At 40.5% G+C, this 22,995-nt stretch overlaps 1 protein-coding gene and 1 long non-coding RNA gene across 5 annotated transcripts in view; one reads left to right on the top strand and one right to left on the bottom strand.

Moving 5' to 3' along the window:
- Positions 1-2,982: 2,982 nt before the first annotated feature.
- On the top strand, positions 2,983-3,333 carry LOC116670506 (uncharacterized). The gene is made up of 2 exons (XR_004327043.1): positions 2,983-3,116; positions 3,177-3,333. It is a non-coding gene; the product is annotated as an uncharacterized LOC116670506 (long non-coding RNA).
- Positions 3,334-3,978: 645 nt separating this feature from the next.
- qkia (QKI, KH domain containing, RNA binding a) overlaps positions 3,979-22,995 on the bottom strand; it is an 86,842-nt gene continuing 67,825 nt past the window's right edge. Inside the window, exons 5-8 of one of the 4 annotated variants that reach the window (XM_032501071.1) lie at positions 12,633-12,720; positions 10,356-10,796; positions 8,129-8,203; positions 3,979-6,898 (exon numbers count right to left, since the gene is read on the bottom strand). In XM_032501071.1, the coding sequence (XP_032356962.1) occupies positions 6,882-6,898; positions 8,129-8,203; positions 10,356-10,796; positions 12,633-12,720 (621 nt within the window). In that variant the 3' untranslated portion in view covers positions 3,979-6,881. Of the gene's footprint in view, positions 6,899-7,523; positions 8,204-10,355; positions 10,797-12,632; positions 12,721-22,995 lie in introns of those variants that run through there. The other 3 variants (XM_032501073.1, XM_032501072.1, XM_032501070.1) reach the window with 3 other exon arrangements.

The raw sequence follows: 22,995 nt of genomic DNA, 5'->3' as shown, positions 1-22,995 counted from the left end.
ATTTAGTGACTGTTGTATTGCTGTTTATAGACTTCGTGAACATTGAAACACTGCAGCTCATTCAGTATGATGTGCAGCTTTGAGAGAGGTTAACCTCTGCAGTGAGTTCAGTGTGCAGCAGTGAGACGCCAGACATAACTGTGGAGCATCAGCCTTTATTAAAAATAGATCTATCCATAAATAGTGTCAGCGCTCAGTTTGCAGTAGAGGTATGAACCTTTAACCGATTGTCACACTACATGTCATTTCTCATGCATGATCGCTGGAGGGGTAAAAAAACATGTGAAAAGAAATACAGAGGATGTATGTGCCAGTTGTTCCTCAGCCCAGATGTTCAAAGTACGTTTAAAGCACAGAACGAATGCATTTGACCGCTAAATACCATCTCCAGACAGAAAGCTTTTGCTGTGTGACCCTCGCAGAAGGTCAACATTTTACCACCATCACACTAAAATCCAAGAGAGGGCTTGATCTCACTTTTTAAGGCTTAGGCGAGAGCTATTTTTCCAGAGTTGAACTTTTATTTTGTGGAAATGCGGCACACCTACCTTTAAACGCCAAATCCCAGCCAATCCAAAGCGATGATGTCACCGATAAAGAAGCATGAGCGAAAAAGCAAAGGACCAGTCCAGGTAGAGCAGTCAGAGGGAAGCTTGTAATTATGGTTCTTTATTGCACACATGACATTTGTTTTCCTTTTTTTTGGTGTGAGCAACAAAAACTGGCATTACATGTTTTACACCCTATTCAGAATTCTCAGTCTAACCCTCTATAAAAACAAGGTAACACAAAACAAAATAAAGGCTACTTCACATAAAAACTTACAACTCCACAAAAAAAGAGAAAATCTCACAGATTTTAGTGCACCACTATACGGATGAGGAACTTACAGTATATACCATACTAGTATAATTTTAGGAAGAAAAAAAAATACTTTTATGCATACTTATCACAGTCAAAAAAATAAAGAAAAACACAAAAATCCAGTGGGGCTAAAAAAAAAAAAATTCTCATTCTGTATTTTGGTAGCATTTGCCCTTTAACCACCTGAGTGCTTCATCGCTGAGACCAATACTGATTGGTTTACCTGCCGTTTAACTCATTGGAGGAATGTTTGTTAAACAGAACATAAGAAAAATAAAAGATTGACAGGTGAAAAGGTAGTTAGTAGATAAATGCACTGAATGCCCTGCGACAGATTTGAAAAGGCACTGAGAACTGGGCCAGAGAGGGCAGCAGTATGCAAACAGGCGCTTAATGCACACTGTTGTCCAATAACAAAAAGAAGATCTCAGTTAATCAAATTCAAAACAGGATCCATTAAGCCAAAGTTTAATGGTGGGAAATGTCTGCTTTTTTCCCAGTTTATATTTTAAAGAGCATGTGCATTTTGCTGAAAAAAATAAATGAAAAGCCTGAGAATTTAGTTTTTTGTGCTCAACAAAAAAGCTTTTGGTGAGATAAACAAAGACAGAAAATTGGCATTTGAATGATAAAGTACAAAAATATATAATTTTCCAATCGCAGGAAAAAAGGCACTTTTTTTACTCACAGATGCAATATTTTAGGCAGTGTTTGTAATGCATTTGTGCTCTGGAAAAAACTCCCCACTTATTGTAGTTTTTATCAGTTTGGTGGTTGAGGCGAGCCTGAAAATCTGACATATAAAAGGCATAAATAAATTGACTGCCAATGGACGGGTATTAGCTTAAATTGAATATGGCACAGAGAAGTCAGTCAAAAACACTGAAGGCCAAATCTACATTATAAATAAGAAAACGCATGGCTGACAACACTACATGGATAAAGGTGAAAAACATTTTAGGCTGGGCAGTAATTCAAAGTTAATTCTTTGTCTCTACTTGCTGGTGTTTAAGCAGGTGTTATAGGCAAAAAAACCTTTTCAAATCAAAGACACAAAAATGTTAATTTCAGAAAAGAAAAATGTTAAGTTTGTTGTTAGACAATTTTAATCCTTGTTCTTTGCTTGCTTAAACATGACAAGAATCGCAACAGTTAAGGCCAAGTTGTTTTGTTGAGCAGATTAAAAAAAGAATTAAAATCTGGAGGCATCACTCAGTGAGTTAAAGTAATAATCAGGATTAATGAAGTTAATCTTTTGCTTGTGTGTCAGTGTCAATACCTTGAATTAGTGGAGGAGGAAAAAAGCTGAATAGAGAGAAAAGGGCTGAATGAACCCATGGACGAGTGCACTGACACAGTAGTAAAGTGAACAACACATACTGGCAGCGTTTCAGAAGAGAACAATAAATACCAGCTAGCTGAAAGCCATATCAGCGGTTTACACTGGAAGGAACAGTAAGGTTTGTTTTGATCCCAAAAGTACTTCATATTGGCATGGTGTACTGGTGTGTGTCTAAGCATTATGGATGCTCCCAAACGGCCCAGTATTAGCCATTATATCAATAAGCTGAATGGGGAAAAGTGTTCACCAAACAGAGAACAGCTGGCGATAACTATAACGCTGCTATCCAGGCATAACAAGCCAGGGAGGCAATGGAGGAAAAAAAAAAAAAAAAAAAAAAAAGATTTGGGAGTACTTTAGACTATCACATAACAGTCATCTATGTGTCTGTTGTAAAAAACTCACATCTATGTGTGCTCATGAGATGTCCTGCTCTCTACATAATTCACAGTAAAATGTATCCCGTTGAGATGACTAATATGCAGTATTTTGCACAGATTATAACTAATTGTTAGAGAAAGAGGGCACTGGTGCAAAATGTGTACAGAAAAATCACACTTTTAGTCTGAGTGAGCTTTAACCAGTGGCCTCAAATAACATGCAGCTTACACCCACCCCTCCCCCAAAGACATTGTGACACTTCCTGCCGTCTCACGGGGTCAGTGACACAGAAGGACAGGACGATTAACAAGAGAGTTGTCTCAAACAGAGACGACGAGACACAGCAGCGGTGTTGGAACTGAGCGGGGAGTGCAAGTATGAAGAGTGTCAGCAGATTTCTCCAGCACAGCGGTGAGAGTGTGTGAGCGGGAGTGAGGGACGCTTATCAACTCGTGCAGTTTCCAGTTAGGTTGAGTGTGCTTGTTGAGTGTTTGTAGAGAGTTGTGCACAGTGACTAGTGTGTGTGTGTGTGTGTGTGTGTGTGTGTGTGTGTGTGTGTGTGTGTGTGTGTAGTGTGCGTATCAATCAGTCAGTGTAAGTGGTGGCCAGACACCAGTTTTAATTGTGTTAGTCCGTGAACCAGACCAAGATAATACATTCATGAAACTGGTTAAAAACACAAGACAAAATATCAGCAAGTTAGTAAAATTCTTACTAAGAATGTTTTATTAAAATAAATGCCAAGAGGTTAATAAGAAAAATAACAGCATACACCATGAAAACTAAATGCAAGCATGTAAAAATACTTATGACAAGAAAACTAATAAAGTAGCTAATGAGTTAAACAAGCTGGGAATTGGAAAGAAAACAAAACCAAATATAACAGGGAAAAGGCAACACTCCCCACAAGAGACAGTTTTCAAGATGTAAAAGAGAAAGGGTGGGGGGAGGAAGAGAGGGGCTGTTTAGGGGGAAACAAAGTTGCAGTGGGTCTCATAAAAAAAGCACTCAGAAACATGATTATTATACATATAAAATGAGATTAGAAAAATACATTATAAACCTGTAACAATGGCTGTTAATTACATTATTATACATGTAGTAGGCAGGCCAGAGAGAATACGGTAGGTATAGAGTTAACCTTTCACCTGATGGACTTATCCAGCCTTTCACAATGACACAGCAAGTTGTAACATTGCAGAGGGAATTTTCTTAATACTGTCATATGCTGAATAGCCATCACTTGCTCCACTTTAATATTGCATTTCAATTTAAAATAATAACACTGAAAAAGAAAAATTCATTGACCTTTCGGTGTAACAGCATGATGAAAGAGCTATGAATAGAAAAACAAACTGCCAAGGGTACTATTGGGATCTACGAATTCCTCAATTTTATGTGTTTAATTCACCTTCCAGCAATAAAACTGTCAGTTGTTTCAATAACTGAAAACTATTTGGCTGTGAAACAGAATTGTTTGTTTCATTATCCAGCATTTCATTAGTCCATTATAAACCTTGTTATTGTACTGATAGACTGTTGTCAAATTGACATCGAGAGACATGGACTGGATGCCTTCAGTTTGCAGCTGTTGAAACAAATGGACTTAATGCCAGCAGGGACGATTCCCCCCCATTCCCTAGCCATTCCCTTGAATGTTATGTATTTTTCTCAGCTCATGATCAAAACATGTTCTGGCAGACTACTGCATTGCTATTGGCAGTTCGATTTGTTCTAGGAAGTTAATCACAGTCACCAAAAATCAAGACAATATTTCATGTCATTAAAATCTAAATAAAAAGAGAACAAAACCTGCACATACAGCAGAGTAAAGGGCCATCAAGTAAAGGAAAGAAAAAAAAAGTCAGGAAGACAAAACCATGGCACATATTTTAGCTGGTCAAAACGACTGCTATTCTTTTTGCATAGAATAACTTCGGTAACACCACGATACGGTGGGAGCTACCCTGCTCGACTATTCAGAGCGTGTAACACTAGCAATTCCTCTCTGCGCCATCTTGGTGGGTGCTGGATATTATTGAACACAACTGGAATACTCAAAAAACAGAAACCACTGTTGATAAGGCACTTTGATTTGATCCTTTTAAAACTCTGTTGCTCTGATCCTCGCTAACGTTTAAGAGTTATGACTGTTTTGGTCTTTGTCTTCCTTTCCAATCATATCCAAGATAACAGCACTTTGTCCTCACCCACTCAGTTTTTTCTGATTTCCCCCATACTGTTTTAAACTTTTTATTTTATTCAGATTTTGTAACTGCAAGTAAAGTATCAAAAGCTAAAATTGCCAAAAATAGATTTTTGTAATTTTTTTCTCTTCTCCAGCACCCTGTAAAATTATCTATTTTTGTTCTCTTCTGTATTTGTATATGCAATGACAGATATCTACATTTTTATATATTTATATATATTTATATATAAGACGTATGTATAAAGCAATTTGAACAGGCAGGCATGGCTTTCACATCCTATTTTTTCTTGAGAGAGTTGAACCAAAAAAAGTGTGGGCTCAGGAGCGAGACTACGATCACAGGGAGGTGTGACACATTGTGGATGCGCTTTTGGAGGGTTCGTCATGTGCTCAAAATAAATGCTTAATCACCAAAATAATCAAAACTAAAATTACATTATTAGCAGGAAGGCTCAGAGTATGTCCACCTGATGTCGTAACTGATGACGGGTTAAAAAAATAAAAAGACACTTAAAAAATTGGCCAAACAAAGAAAAGAAAAAAGAAAGAAAAAAAGAAAAGAAATAAACACTCGTTTGGCAACGTAGCTGATGAAACAACTCAAGATAGAAGCCTCATGACAAAAGCATGTATGCACAAGTTGTACACTTCAAAGTGCCCTTCCCCCTAGCAATGAACTGTAATTGAGTAGCTTGTTGACTTTAGTGTTTATTGCCTGCAAGTAGAGCATTAATGGGTCAAAACTCATCTAACTGACTGGCTGTCTGTTCCAGCTAAAGGCAGGCACCACAAATTCACACCCTTCCAAACTCTAAAATCATGAGAGCGCCCTCTGTGAAACAGATGCATAATTGCAGATATATAATTCATTGGAAAACCCTTTGGCTAAATATGCACACTTAATACTTTTTTTTTGTCTTTTCAATCACAGCTCAGCTAACTCATTGATATATTTTTCTAAATACATCAGGCACTGTATAATGGATGTAGTGTGGATAGGGGCATAGCAATGAACAGCAGCTAATAAGCACTGTTCCAATGTCCCAGAAGCCTCAGCACACCCTACTTTCATTGTAGTATTAATTAAAAAAGAAACACACACACACACAAAGACCCATCAGCCCAAATAGTGACCTTTCCATCTTGCCCTTCATCATTTCTTAGTTTCTGCATCCTGTTTTCAAACATCAGATTGCGTTTTGTTTTGTTTTCCAGAGATAACCATCTGCCTTATTTTGGCTAGTCAATTTAAGCAAAGCTAATTAGTCAAACATGAATAACGGAGAAACCAAAATCAAGTGGAGAAAATGACTCAAAAGTAAAGCAAAAAAAAAAAAGACATAAATCATAAAAAGCTTTTTTTGCAATCATTTCAGCCATGCTTTTTAAAAACGGGACAGAAAGCAGTTTGGAGGGGCACACCCAGAATGTGTCAGCTCATAGTTACATTTTAGAGCTCAACAACTGCACTATATGTGAAAATGACAGAAATTAAACAAGTTAATGTGGGAGTATGTTCTCTTTCCTTCTATTTCTTTTTCTCTCCCAATAAGTGGGTGTTGGAACAGGGTGGGGCAGGAAAAGGCTTTTTTTGGAGAAAGGAGGATGATGTCATTAATCTGAAACCAAATGGTTTGCGTCAAATAGATATTGAACTTTGATTCACACAAGTGAGGTCACCAAATTAGAGCGATTAAAAGGAGGTTGGGGTGGGGGTCTTTATTGCTATATAATTCAGTGCAGACTTATGAGTAATACCACAAACACATCCACCCAGTATATGATTCATGAAGAAAAAGAAAGAGAAAGAATGGGAATTTAACTCAATGAACAGAGGGAAAAAATGAATATTACACAACTTTGTTGGGTTTTGTTGTGTGTCTGTGAAGATTCTGCGTTGGTTTCTATTTTTTTTGTCAGAACGTGTTAAGGTAACTGTATGGGCAGGCGCCTCCCTCTCTCTCACTCTCTCTCTCACTTGCGTCCGAGAGGCTAGCAAAAGGCAATTACCAGTTAACTGATCAGCAGGCAGGCTTGGGGCGGCTCGTCATTGGGTGAAGAGTTCAGAGGTCAGAAGGTCATGTGTTAGTTGCCGGTGGCGGCTAGGTGGTTAGAAACAAAAACAAAACAAACAGAAAAAAAAGATAGAAAGGATATTAGTGTCAGCAAGAAGAGACTGGAATGACATCATTTTAACAATAAAATGAATGCAATCTCTTATGTTGCCCCCTGCTCCTAATTCCCTTGCCAATATGAGATGAACCCAGCTAATCTCATTATAATCATGACGCGGTCACATCATGATCCCAACTACTAAGCCCCCACCCTGAAACAGGTAGCTTGGCGGTTTAATTTAAGTGCACATTGCCCCCAAAAATTAAAACAGAAGCAAAGAGAGGTCAAACAGACAAACACAATAAGAACAACAAAAATCTAGTGTTTTAGTGTCTTTCAAGTTGGAGTGCAAGTTACAAACAGTGTGATTAGTGGTAAGGAGACTCACTAATGTTATGTGAGGGATAACTGTGACTAGTGTTAAATGTGCAATGAATAGATGAATCGATGTTTTCCGATTCTCTTTTTATTTAGCAGTATATTTTTATAATATAAATATACACAAGAACCATAAATACATTTGATATAAAATGCTCGAATATAAATTGACAGTACCTCATGTACAACTGAATGTTTAAAATGTGTTTTAGCTTCTTTCTTTTTTCAATCTTGTTGCAATACATTGGAGAGAAAGCAAGCTACCTCAGCTTATGTCATTTTATAGAAAAATAAAATGCAAAATAAATTTAAATTTCAAGGTGAAATGGTGCGTGGTAGCAGCATGGCTACTTGTCTTCTGCCTATCAGGTCTCTCAAAAACAGTATAGAAATGCTTCTCCTTTTTCTTTGCTCCTTATGAGCCATGGAGATAAATCATGTATGGGAACAAGCCTGCCCCATTTTAGGCTCCAATCTCACATCAGAGGAATGTCATTATACTCCTTTAACACTGCCTGCAAAGTACTTCCTGTCCTGGCTTCGCAGCTGCGTAAACCAAAAGCTGCTTTGATCACTTTTGCCTGAGCTTTGACATATACAACATCTACATAATACTGTATATGTTAAGTACTAAATGTAAACAAAATGTGCATACCACAATTAACCATTTATCTGGTGTGTGGATGTATGGGGTAGGAAAGGCGGCGGGGGTAAAGGAAAACAAAAATACAATACAGAAGATATACAAATTCCCAACGAAGGCATCAAGGGATAAGAGGCATAATAGTCATTGAAAGTCATCAATCAATAGCAGAGTGTAGCTAAGAGACTAAACTGACCTCTGTCAGCGGTCACAATCCTTTGGTAAGGATGGACCCGCGTGTCATGCCGTCTCACTTTAGTAGCCATTGCACCTAGATTGCAACAGTTCCACAAGGTTAGAAACCATTCACTTTGAGCAGGAGAAAAAAACAGTCATTTTTTTTACAGTAATAACATTCACATTTTTAACCATTATCATTATAATGCTTGGATAATACAACAATACACAGAATAGCAACATAACAGTTTATAGTATATATATATATATATATATATATATATATATATATATATATATATATATATATATATATATATATATATATATATATATATATATACACACACCCACACACACCCCCACACCCACACACACACACACCCCCACACCAAACAGAGCTTTTATATGTGTAGAAAAATGCAGTAGAAAAACATAATATGCCTTTTTGGAGTTTTACTTGGTATTTAAAAATGCATAACTTAGTAAAATTCCACAGTGCTCAGAGAGTTACATAGAGGACTCTTTGAAAAGGGGGCAGGCAAAGGGTACAGGCTTCTGGGCTGTCTGGAAAAATAATGTGATTCTTCCTCTAGGATGCAGAGGGGGATAGAGAAATTTGTCTCTTTATTTTGAAAGGTGGGGAAATTCAATACAGTTCTGATCGTAATTGAATAGTGCCAGACACCACCTGCCTCTCCCCTTTCTCTTTTCTCTTTCACCATTTCTCTTCAGGTCATTCTGTTCACTGGCTGCAGAGGTATTTTCCCTCTTATATGTTTCCAACTTTTTTTCTTACAGTGCTTAACAGGAGCAAACTGTTTGCGTGTCATTGTATGTTCAAGTACTACAAAAATGTGACACATGCAGGGATTAAGAATAATAAATCAAGCCCTCTCAGAGGGAAAGGGGACACAGGGAATAAGTTATAAAATTCAAGAAGGATTTTGTTCTGGCACTGTCACGTTACGCGCAAGTTTTTGGCTGAAGGCTATGCAGCCACCTACACTACTATTAAGAAGCAGATGGCCTGATATTTCTTTATTCTCAGAGGAGACATTGGTGGCAAGATACAGTAGCGCAGGATACGAAACCAAGTGTATGTGTGTGTGTGTGTGCGCGTCTGTGTGTGTGCGTGTGTGTGAGAGAGTATGAGAGTGAGTGTGTTCCACAGGGCCCTGTGTTGCTGAGGGCACCAATCGATAGTGTGAGTAAATAAAATGCACTAAGCTTGTGTAACCCTGCAAGTTATAGAGAGAAAAGCCAGTCAGCTGCCCCTGTCTGTTCTACACACGGCTACCAGAGGCACGTCAAATACACAGGTCAGCTAAAATCAAGCTTGTGTCTGCTGCTGCCAGATGATGCCACGGACAAAATTAGAGGAGTACTGTGTCAAATTATTGTTGGAAAGCAACCGACAAAGACCTCTTCAGTCTTAACATAGAAACAACTTTGCTTTTGTTAACTACAGCCTCAATACAACATATGGTGTTCATATCAGACCCTATTTCATCAATAGCTATTCAGTTATCTCTCTGGTAGCAAATGTGTTGAGCTTAAAGCACCATTGAGAGAATATAATATATAGACCCTCACATTGAACTGTACTCCTGACACAGAAACTAAGAGGAGCGTCAGATATTAGAACAGAGCTCAAGTTCAAGAGGGGTAAGGCTAAGACAATGGGGAGAGGGGAAGGAATGTAAAAAAAAAAAAAAAAAAGGGAAGACTGGAGGAATTTAATGAACATCCCCAGTGGGAGTGAGAGAGGGACTATCTACAGGCATCAAGGCCTGCCTGCAGAGAACAGCACAGAGAAATGATTTCAAAAGCTGTAGAAATCCGAGGGGATCTGCCGCCAGACTGAATATGCCTGCAGGCCAGGGCATGAAAGGGTTAGAGAGCAGGCTGCGTGTATGTGAGTGTGTTTCTGTCGGCGTGCCTCATTTCACACTGAGGCGAGTTCTCCTATATGAACCTTGCAGAAAAGAGGCTATGTAAACCTGAGAGCATAATTGTTTGGTGAGAGCGAAACTAAAACAGTGGAAGTAACCTTAGTCTAAATTATAAAGCGAACTTTCCAAGAGCCTAGCCCTCACTAGCTATTTTTTGTCCCCTTTTGCCTTTTAAATACAATGTCCATAAGAGCCACACAGCCGGTCATCCCATTACCAAGAGTTTCACCAGCACATCCACTCTGTGAGTTTTGTCTGTTTTTGATCCTCAGGTGGACACAACATATTTACCTTTCAACAAGTCCTGACTGTGGCTCATGGCAGCTGCATCCAGAACCCCAGCTCCATGGTAAAACAAGTTGCCCTCCTGTCCATACTGGCTAAAGTTGGCCGCTGTACCTGCTGGACCCATGCTTCCCCAGAATCTCTTACCTAGAACCCCACTGTGCTCGATGGGGTACTCCAGCAGGGAGGTGGGTGCCAGGGCGTAAGGGTAATCGTAAGGGGTGGTGTAGATAAGCCCGCCATCCGGTGTGGGAGGCACCAGGGTGGGGGTGCCGTTGGGCAGCATGGCAGCCATCTGAGTGGGCCGGATGAGGTTCATGATGGGGGCCCCAGATGGTGTTTGGGGCCGGAGTGCCTGGGGAGGCAACACCTGACCTGTGGGGGCCGCTATGAGACGTTGGCCCTGAGCGTTTGCGGCTGCCGCTGCAAGAGAGAATGCAAGGGTGGCTGCCATAAGCAAGAGAGCGAAAGAGAGGAGTAGAAAGAAAGAAAGAGGACAAGAGATAAAAGTGTAGTGTGGTTGATCATAATCACAGATGAACAGTGAAAGGTGAAATACAAAAGAGGATAAAGAAGAGGTAACAGGAAGTGGCAGGTAGAGAGGGAAGAGGAAGGGGGCAAAAGGGAAAATTAGTACATGCAATGATCATGGTGGTGAACCACAAAAACCACAATCTGTTGCAAAGGAAAAGTAAAAAAAAAAAGCCATACAAAATAAAAATTACCCCTTACACCAAAACACAGAAAGCACAAAATGTTGCCGTCAAGCTTACAAATCACCAGATAAGCTATACATTCATCTACTGGAAATGGCATAGGCGAGGTAAACAACACACATGCCAACAGAAATGGAGCTGTTGACTATATGTAGAGGAGAATCACTCAATGAAGAGCAGGTTTCACAAAAGACTGATCAGGAATTATGGCCTGGATATGAACATCACTGAGAACAACAGAACCTACTATATCTAATTTGTTAGCAACTTAAAACAATGTTGATCCCCCACATAGTCAGCAGTCCATTTAACTTGGATAACATAAAAATTAACAGACAAAAATCACTTTTCAAGTGGTTGCATCAGCACTTCCCGTAAACTGTACCACAAAAGCTTCCCAAAAGGCCGATCAATTTAATTGAGTGCTATGGTTAGTTGTTGGTTCTGTTAACCACAGCTAACATGTAAGCAGATGTTAAAGGGTTCCATGACATGGTGCTCTATGGATGTTTTTATATAGACCTTAGTGGTCCCCTAATACCATATCTGAAGTCTCTTTCCCAAAATTCAGCCTTGGTGCAGAATTACAGCCATACAGCCACTAAGACACCAGTGCATGAGGTGGGGGTGCGCGTTTGAAAAGCCATGATGTCGCTCTCTCATGCGTGGGCCAAATTCTCTGGGCGGGCAAAGCAGAGAAAGGGGAGGTAACCTTGCCGCTTATGACCCCATAAGGAGCAAGATTCGAGATCGGCACATCTGAGCTTTAATTTTTTCAAAGGCAGATCAGGATACCCAGGGCTCTGTTTACACCTATTGTTATTTCTAGCCACTGGGGGGGCCAAAGGCAGGCTGGAGGAACTCATATTAACATTAAAAATCCTCATGAAGTGTCATGCCATGTGACCTTTAAATAAGTCAAAGGACACTAAGTACTTTAAGTTTAATTTCTTAAACTTGAGCCCAAGTATACAGAAGAACTCATATTATGATGTTTAAATCGCACATGTACATTTTCAGGATTTATATAATTTATTAATACCCAAATCATAGATGTGATTATGCATTTAGAAATGGCATTTGGTGATTCAAGCGCAAACACTGTAGATGTGTGAGCTAGTGACTAACATGCAGAGTTGAGCAGGTAGAATTCAGCAATGTATTTAAGGTTAAGAGTCCCCAAAAAGCAAGTGATACAGAGCAATGGAATTTGGACTGCAGGGGGAAGGATTGTTTGAGCAATGGATAAAGATGAAAGAAATACGGAGTAGAACAGAATGGAAGTTGTCCTACTCATGGTTGGGTAGGTAAACATAAATAGTTTGGAGAGCTTGAGAGAGAGGTCTGCTAGTGGTCAAAGGTAACATGATGTATGTACACAGCAGGTCTGACTTCACTCTAATTTAATGGATGTAAACAGTATTAGTTAATGAGAAATACAGAAAATATAATATAATTAAGCATGGTCAATACATATTAAAGTGTTTTTGTTTATGGTGCAAAATAGATTGGATTGCATAAATTGCTGATATACAGTATATTTGCGTATACACGGAGGCTCACTTACGTGCTTTGATGTTGTTGTCTCTGTATGTCCCATTGAGGATCGCTAGCTCCATCAGCTGCATCTTCTTCAAATTGTCTTCTCCCTCCGCCTGTGAAAAACAGAACCTTTAATGTTCATTCATAATAACACACCACGCACTTATTTTAAATCATTTCACAAGCTGAGGCCCCATTATAGGCCAATTGAAACAATCCACATGACGACCATTTCAACTAACTACATGCCCAAGAAGCTACAGTGAAGCAGTTAAATCATTCAGACAATACATGTCATCTGTTCACCACAATCGCCGATTGGATTGGGTTTATTGAAACAGAGATCGAGGTAAGCTAAAGTGCCGTTGTCATGGCAGAGTGCCTTGTTGTTACTAAAATGCTGACAGCCACATTAAGTGTGGGAATGCATATTCATAATCCATATCAGAATGATAATTACTGTAATTTTCTTTGCTCCCTTGTGCACAATCAAATGTGCAATAACCGCCCTGGCTAATGTCAGTCCTGTCAATTAATGTTTGGATAAATAAATACAAAAGCCGCAGCCACTGTCATTATCGCCAAATTAGGCGACTGAAATTATTCACGGAAAGCAATTAAGACAGCACCCCTCCTCCCACTCACACCCATCTATTCCTCCCCCTTTACTTTCTGCTCCACCCCACCTCCACCCCCAAACTCAATTTCCCCTTCAGCTACCAAACACTCAATAACCATGACAACACAAAACCCCATGATTTTCCAGGTTGTACATCATCATTTAAGCAGGGCCTTATGTGAATTACTTTTCAAAACGGAAGGGTGTAAAGACAGGCATGTGAAACTGATGTTTGTTTGTGAACTTTTGATTTCATGCATTTTGCCGCTGAAGAAAAGTTAAGATTGGGATGTTTTTCATCATTTCAACTCACAAATACAAAGAAAGGTGACTCATGCTGCATGAACATACACTCTGCATTGGCGCATTAGGAGTAAGGACGAGCCACCCATTAGTGGGGATAGTAATGAAAGCAGGAAGGCTATGCAGAACCTCCTCCGTCTCACTATTCTATCTCTGCACAGAGTGAATCTCCTGGACAAAGTTTAACAACAGTATGCTGCTCTATTCAGAGGACGATGAGGAAAGAAAGATGTGAAAGGGGAGAAAGAAAGAAAAAAGAATGAGGGCTTACAGAGTTAAGCCCTCCCATGAGACTCCTCTTCAACACGGCCACAGAGAGAGGAAGAGAAAGAGCGAGGTTAAGCAAGAGAAAAAGTGACAGAGGCTAGTCTCTCTTGACTAAATATAAGGCAGTGGCTTCAGAGCAGTCACAGTATTCAGCTGTGTGTGTGTGTGTGTGTGTGCGTGTACGTGTGTGTGTGTGTATGATGTTTAGTGTACCTCAGAGCTGCCAATTAATGAAGCAAGGAACTTCTCTCTACTGATTTCTCTCCCTCCACTATACTCTCTTTTCTTTTAATGGGGAAGTCTTCAAACAAAAAAATGAAACAATTTTTTTTCCTCAAGCAGTTTCCATTTTCCCCTGCAAAGAAAGGCTAAAGGCAAAAGGCTAGTAATGCAAACACTAGCGATGCGACATTCAGGTCAACATACACCAGAGAGTACTTTATTAAACCTTAAACTAGCCCTAGTTATCCCAATTAATATATTAATGAGTTATGAAAATTGTAATTTTAACGCTTTTTTAAAATACCCAAGTAGCTCTTAAATAGTTGCCAAGCCCCATTTTGTTCTTCACAGCCTTGGAGGCGAAGTGAAAGCCACTTGACATGCAGTGTCAACAATGACCAGACTAGGCTAAATGAACATGGCCTGCGTCAATGGTTAGCAAGTAAACCCTACTCAATAGAGAGCCAAAAATCACAACTAATTAAATGCTAGGATTTCTATGTAAACAACTGTACACAGGACTGGACAAACCTTAGAAATAGCTGCCTATCACACCTAAACGAGGGCAAACATTATTGAATCCAATTTCAAATCTCCCAGTTATTTCCTTTTCTCTGTGCTTAACTTCAGTTATTAACGTCACAAATTCAATCTTAGATCTTGACCTCTACAACTTAGTTCAATAAAAAGACTTCTATACTCTATTGATGCCTACAAATTAAAACAGAAGTTTTTTGTGTGTGCGTCTCCCAAAAACTCTCAGTGGTTCTTTGGAAGTTGGCCAAGCTGATTTCCTAGACAAAAATGTGAAATGAGGGAAGGAAAGCGAAAAAGACTAGACAAAATAAGATAATTTCCCCAAATGCAAATCACAAAGGGGGCTAAATGTGTTTTGCTTTCATAGCTTAACTCAACAAGAAATCATATATTAGTCTTTGCCTTTTATTGTCACATTATGGAGAGCTGTATAAACACTATCCACTCTGGTGGAACCATTCTTTGCGAGCTAGCTTTTCCTTTTGCCACACAGGCCTGTTGTCTCCCAACAATAATTCAAATGGCAAGAGTAACTATTTTCAAATTCAGACAAAATAATGAGAACATTTAGGGGATTCTTTGATATGGGTTGTTCTTTCACATAATTGTATATGTATGAGAAAGAGTACAATGGGGATAGCTCGGCAGCAGCCTGCAGGTCAGGACAATTGCATGCTGGGATACGAGTGTTAGGGCTGCTTGTGTGTGTTGTGTGATGATAGATCTGCAGGGTTGTGGGGGTTAAATGGGTAGGGGGCAAGAGGGTGCCGCCATCCATCCAACTCTGCAAAGGTGGCACATTGCCTGTTGAGAAGAGAGAGAGACACAAAATAGAGGGCAGCGAGAGGGGAAGAGCACAGATGCTGCTGCTAGGATGAGGTGTGCCCTGCTGTGTGTGAAATGCGTGTATCCCCAGTAGAGTGCGGATGATATAGCTCCATCTTCTCACTAACACAGTTTGTTAGTTTAAGCCCCAAACTCAGACAGATCATTTCTGTTTCACATGTGAAGCAAGCTAATTTTCCCTCATCAATTCCCTACTGCACCATTTCTTTATGTTTCTCAGTTTTTGTTCTCTGTGGTATTTGATGGATGTTTGGGAATTGTTGCCAGTGTTAGCACCTTGGTTTTATCTACACAACAGCAAGAAGGCAGATTCAAAGTTGATGCAGACAGGAGCCGTGAGATCAGGAAAAACCAAAAGATAATGGTGGTAACACAGTTGGATTGGACCAACCTAAATCGTGTAGCCTTGGGTGGACTGGGCCAGCTTGCCACCACAGAGGCATAGCTTAGATGAAAGTTTGATGAAAAGCGCCAGGGAGAGCAGTTAACACTTTAATGTTGTCTAGCTCAAGGGGCTGCCACAATTAACAGACTCCTCAGTCAGCATGCACAATCCATAATAAAACATTCACTTAGACAGAACCCTCACAAGGACCGTCTGTAAGCATGCTGCGTGTGTGTGTGTCTATAATAATTTGGTTGCTGAAATTCCCAGAAGTATAGCTGCTTCATTGAGATGGATAAGGAAGTTTTCCTTTATCATCCCTAACATGCACACATGCATGTGTGTAACAAACACACACACACACACACACACACACACACACACACACACACACACACTGCTGTCCATCAGCGAAAAAGCCACTCAATGAAGCTGCTCTATCCACAAGAATCAGATTCAATCAATGATGCCTATTTGTGAAATCAGCAGAGCGGTAAAAGCTATCAGGGAGGAGCAAGACAGAGGGATGAAGAAAGGAGGGAAGAGAAGCAGGAGGGAGAGAAAATGAAGACGGGAGTGCGATGAGCCGTGTCCCACTGCCACTACCTTACAGGCCTGCCATGAGGTCACTAGATGCATGCTAAATCACTGTCATGGTGACCTCTTTTGTGCATCTCTCCTAATCAAAGCTTTTGTTCATATGTTGATGACAAAACTGACAGTCAATAGAGCTCAAGTCAATGACATATACTGTATGCACATGTGGACGACAATAAGCAACAGATGAGCGGCTGACCGTGTTTATAGGGCTGCGCCCTCGCTCTCCCAAGCAGCCCAAGTCTAGCCCCTTTCCTCTATATCTCACCCACTGGATTAGGTTGGATGAATTTACTCATGTTTATGGCTGCAACTGAGGGGGAGTTTTTGCTCATATCTGGCAAGATTCATCGTCTATGCAGCTCAGCTAACAGCTCAGCTTGGAGAGATGAAATGATGAGCAGAGAGCGAGATAGAAAGAGAGGAGGAACAAAGGAGTACCAGGAGAAGAAATAGCACTGCAGTGCAAGTACAAGAGAAATGAATGATTGTCTTTGAGTTGGTGGAGAGATATACAGGAAGAAGAAAGGGATAGCTAGAGAATATGTGAAAAGAAAAGACAGACAGCATAGTGAAAACCAATTTGTCTGTTCCCTTGTGGGCTGACAGTGGCTCAGGCCTGCTTTCCCTCCCTGGCCTCACTGCCAGTCATAACAAACAAGCTAGTGCGCACACACACACACACACACACACACACACACACACACACACCACAACACCACACCACACCACACACACACACACACACACACACACACACACACACACACACACACACACACACACACACACACACACCACACAACACACACAACACCAAAACACACACACACACACACACACACACACACACACACACACACACACACACACAGGCTCTCTCTACTACTCCAATTACCTAAGCAGTAAACACAGCCTGCCCTGGCCGCCTCCTGGGGTACAGGGAGGCAGAATGTGTAGAACTAAGAATGAGAAAAAATTCTGTGGCGTGGAAGAGGTAGTATTGCGAGCCTCGGGGAGGGAGGAGTAGATGACTTCATGTAGAGGGGTGGAACTAGCAGTGGTGGCAGCTGGTTTTTCTCCCGTTCCCCTCCCTCTCTCACCTCCCTTTTGGTTCCTTCCCAAACTCAAACATCTGGAGGAAAATGATTACTCTCGCCACGCTGCCAAGACGACTTATCAACAATTCTACACTCTCCAGAAGTATAGGGTTACAGAAGAAGGAATTAGTACTTGTAGCAAGCTTCAAATCAGCTCCACACTAAATAAATGAGAGACAAGAATTTTTATCAATTCAAGTCAACTAAAGCAAACTTGGAATTTGGATAGTGGTAATGAATGAAAACATGTGCAGCAAACCTGATTTCCATGTTTTCATTGACAAGACTATAAATCAAACAATAACTCATACTCACATACATTATATGCCACACGCACATCTTACTCCTGGAAAGCCATGCACCAATCAAATACTAACAAGTAAAAACTATATATACAATAATACAAAGACAATCTTCTCAGTTTTCAATACTAAGACCATTTATCAAGCAACAAAAGGGGGGTAGAAAACAATGCAACACAAACACATATGTTAACCTTTTTCCTTTTCTTTGGTGAAAAGCACCTTTAAAGAGTGTGCTGGAGTTAAGTGCTGCATGTTCTCAAATTCACTGCTGCACTTTCAAAGGCAATTTTTCTCCTCCGCCTTTCCCCTCGGCTTTTGTGAGCATATCTGCCAAGGGGATCAGGCCTCAACTGTATTTTCCTTTTCCCCAAAGACTAACAACGCAATCTAATGCAACTCTCCTCTCTGACTGTCTTACACCTTCACAACACTCCAGCAAAGCCTCTTTATTTCCTCCTCTGCTCCCCTTCTCACTCCCAGACAGCTCAGTTAGCGACGTGCGCCATTAGTCATGCTAAACCACCAACACACTAGCTCATTAGCATAGAAGTGAACCTGACTCCAGTCAGATTACTACAAACTCATCACGGCTGCTCCGCCCCATTACTGTCAATCACACAACTTACTGAGGAACAGTTGATAGTGGTGACTTACAAAGTCAGGAATAACTCTTGTGTTAATACTTCACATTATGCAACATAAAGCTTTTAAGTGCAAAGGCCTCAGAGTTTAAGTGTTATGTCTGATGTCACGTTGGTGGGTGCTCAGAGTGCAGCAACAACAATATGTTGCAGAAAAGTAGTAACTTAATTGGTAGAGTCTACTTTACTCCCACAGCTTCTCTGGGGTTATCCATAACATGCAAAGTATGGGTGGTAGACGGGGCCCTGTCATTGGCCCCATGGATCTATGGGGCTTATAATAGCCTTTTATTGTGCTGAAAGAACTGAAGTTGGCAGTCTTGGTTCCCTGGGGTCCGTTTCAGAAAGCAGGTTTAGTGAAAACAGAGTTTGTTAACCCTGAGATGAGGGAAACTCTGGATTTTCTGTTTCAGAAAGGGAAGTTAATCAAATTTGAGAGAGAGGGGTAACTCCAGCCCGTTTCAGAAAGAGAGGAAACTTAACCTCAGTTTTAGTTACTATGGTAACTGAGCCTGTGAACCTAGCCTGGTTGGGAGCAGGTTTTCTTCAAGAAACCTCGAGATTCTCTCAGTCCCCTTCCTCTGACACAGCACTCATAAAAACACAGTGTTGGTTTATTAACTGTGATAGGCATATTACATATTAGTAAAGCCACTTTCAGAAGAATGCGACTTTCTAAAACATTTATTTAACATTTTTGTAGTGTTCCCTGGACACAAGAATGATGTAAAGACTTTGAAATAACAGATTATGATGTATAATTCTGTTAATGATGGTGCTGAAGCCTCAGAATGGGATGAGTAGGCGTAGGACTTTTTCACCTCCAGGATTGCACCTAAATGAAATAGATTAACCTATAGGTTCAATTCCATTTCACCAGTAATTTTATACTTATGATTAAATATGAAATTAATACACTATATTGGTACTTACGCATTTACTTTAACAGCAATTTTCTCCCACGCAAATTCTCTCTTTTTAAGTAGCCGCTGTGTGACTTTTTAACGAAATATACGATCAAACTCGCAGTACTTGTGCATGAGTATTTCCGCCAACCAGTTTGTTTGTGGTTGTTACCATGGTGAATCGTAGTATCATGGCTCCATTCATGCTTCCTTTTTATAGTGGTGGTACACACGAGTCAACCTACTCCAAGTTGATTGAACCAACTCAAAAGTTTCCCATCTTAGGGTAAATTTTGTTAAACCTCCTTCCTGAAGCGGGCCCCAGGTCTAGTCCCATCAATATCAACTGACACACATATACATAGACTCAGTGCAACTGAGAGAAAGGAGGAGTGAAAGAGGACCAAAAATGTTCCACCAGCTCACTTCACTCTCTAGCATGGAAATAATAAAAAACTGTTTTTCTTTTCCATCAAAAGCTTTTCCAATAGTACAAGGGGGAAAGTTGTGCTGACATTTGGAGTGATCTTGTTTATCCTCAGAAACTGGGCTGGTATTCCATGTAACATAACAGCATTAAGAGCAGATTAAACTTCATTTAAATAACCTAGAAAAACATACAGATTTAACAACAAGATTTAAATATATTATTAAAGCTCGCTGGCCTGCACCGGCTTTGACAAACAGATGATGTTACAGACTAAGAGCAGAAAGGATCATTTAGTCCCACCATGTTGTAGAGCCCAACAAACAGCTGTCCATTTCTCCTGTCCACCTTCTCTCATCATCTGTTTCCTGCCTATCATTAACAATTCCTGTCCTCCCAGCCTATATTCCCAATTTGCATCCCCAAGTCTCTACATTATTCATACACTTCTATTCTTTTTCTCTTTCCCTCTCTTCCCCTTCCTTTATCCCTCATTCCACCAGGCTGCCAGACGGTGTATTGTGCTGTTGCTGCGATCCTTTAATGCCATCCAATCGAGCAGGGAATATCTTGAAAGGATTTGGCCAGGGATGATTTGGGAGCTTTAAATACTGCTAAGGGATTTGCATCATTCATAGATCCTGACTCCTAGGACAGGGATCCAAGTACCTCCTGCAAGATGTGGATTCATCCTTTCGGATAGATCTACCTGGACATGACATATGCAGTCAGACCCTGAACAATTTTTTTTTTTTTTACTTTTGAGAGACCTTCATTTTGTGTCCTTAGCTTATCTTGCACTATGAAACCTGACAAAAACATATCCATACTTCATTTAATTACTGCAACAGGAAAGGGACAGACCCGGGAGTCCAGTTTATTCACATAAAACGGAATCTTATCTACAATTAAATATGTCACATTACCAAAAAGACACTAGAGACAAACTTTCACTATGATGCTTTTGATGATTTGGATCACTGACTAAGCTTGAAGGCCCAGTCGGTTCTCTACAATGAACTGCTGTAAATGTATTCTATTTTCTTTGTATGATAGAGTAACAGATGTTGCGTGCCTTCCCTGCCAAGAAAAAAAACATTGAAATTTCAACAGAGCTTTCTGAACAAAAAAGAGAAATGTTTTTTAGTTTTACTGTGCCAAACTGAAAACAACCCAAGTTCCATCATGGGAAACATCCCCGCTAACAAACAATAACAGTGTCAAAGAGAAAATAAGGGGACGGCGATAAACAAACCAAATGAACCAAAGTGAGACAAAAAAACAAACAAGCTTCTATACTTGAGACGCAATGGAGGCAAAGAAAGCCATCAGTCCAGAGTTGGCTGGTGGGACAGAGAATGGAGTTTGAAATGACTTGAGCGACGGCTGGCAAAGTGAGGCATACTTAGACTGTGGGAGCTGAATTTAACGGGCGGCCTTTGGGCTCTCTAAACGCTGAGCTCTACACAATCCTATTTTCCTGCCTAAACACTGGGACACGGTCGCTAGAGAGGCAGAGATGAAAGTGTGTGTATGTGTGTGTATGTGTGTGTGTGTGTGTGTGTGTGCGCGTGTGTGTGCATGCGTTTTTAGATGTTAAAGCTTGGCCCTGGTAATGCCCCAGGGGAAGTTCAAAACTACTATGGGTAGACAATGCATAAAGCACGTGAGAGACTAAGGCAAAGAGAGTGGCAGAGAGACGGTGCAAACAAGTCTCAATCAGCATCCGACCTTTTATGATGCATAGTCTTAACCGCAGCTCCTAAACAATCGATCGACAAGCAAGACATCCACACACATCTGCATTTCCTTGCCTCTCTGTAAGGGGATTAGGGAGACCTTCAAAGAGTGGCAGAGAGATTGGCCAGGGGCGTGCAAGGTCCCTTTACTTGCCACTGGAGGACCAGGGCAGATTAAAACTGCCTGGTCTTCTCAGCCTGCCTCGTTACCCGCCTCCTCTTTCTGCGCACTGTATTAGGACACTTAAAAAAAACCTGGAGGAGCAAACACAACCAGGTGGATGAGAAAGCAGGATATTTTACAATGATGTTAGGGACCTTTGCGGATAGGGACTGAAGTGCATATGTATGTTGGTGAACTGAAATTAAAAAAGGACAGTACAAGTGGGCAAGGCAATTTTGTAAGTGCTGCAGAGGGCCTGTGTACATAGAACGCACTTTCACTGGGGATCTTGGCTGATTTAAAAATCAAAATGAATAAGACAAGAGAAGATACAGGACTGATTCCCCTTAGAGGGAGGGAATAAAAGATGGATAAGAAACGGAATGATGCTTCAAGGAGGACTAAGGGAAGGAAGAACTCAAGAGAGTCTAAGAGAGAAAGTGCTAATTGTGGCGTAATAAAGCTAAGGTTTTGTTCAGGACAACAGATGACAAGTTTCCGAACCTACGGACACAGAGCTACCAACAACCATAAGTGACTTGGCACCAGTCTTCCTCATTCTAGCCTGACATTTAGGCTTGAAGTTGGTAAGAAATAACAATGTGTGATGGTTAAGTAGTAATTGTATATGTAGCTACATACTTCTAAGACCTAACTTCTGGCCCTAACAAACTAAAACTAAATATATAAAAACTAAAACTTTCTGGAAAAAAAAACTAAGCTAAAATTGGCAAACAGACTAAAGTTTAACTTAATCTAAGCTTAAAATAAAAATTCTGAAACAAACTTCACAACTAATGAGCATATTGTAGGTATGCCTTGCAAGTCACTTCCCAACCAACTGTGTGATGCTTTAAACTGCTGAAGTTATCTGATGATGATGCATTTATTTAAATGGCATGCAGCCTCATCTGATCACACCTAATATTGATTTTTAAAAAAAAATGTTTTCTGTCTTCCTCAGCAACATATCACAAATAAAAATAAAAAGTCTCTACAGACTGTGATTGGTTGAAGAAGTCTGTGTTTCGTAGGGCCAGGAAATTAAACAGGAAGACAAGACTAGGGAAGGTGGCCAGGCTTAGGCAGGTTGCTCACTGCAGGGGTACTGTTTCTTTAGGGTAAGAACCACCTGTCTGTCCCCCAGGAGAGCCACAGAGCTGGAGATGAAGAGAGATGGGCAGATGGAGATGTGGAGGGGAGGGATGGCAGGGGAGGAACCCTTGGGCCAAGACCAGACCAAGTCCCTACTGTTGGGGTTGAGCTGACTGGAGGGACTTGGCACAGATGGAAAGAGGCTCAGTGGTAACAGTATGTAGTACAGCAATAAAA

Source organism: Etheostoma spectabile, chromosome 20 (genome assembly GCF_008692095.1).
Source record: "Etheostoma spectabile isolate EspeVRDwgs_2016 chromosome 20, UIUC_Espe_1.0, whole genome shotgun sequence".
NCBI classification, from domain to species: domain Eukaryota; kingdom Metazoa; phylum Chordata; class Actinopteri; order Perciformes; family Percidae; genus Etheostoma; species Etheostoma spectabile.
This window is presented reverse-complemented; position numbering and strand designations above follow the sequence as displayed.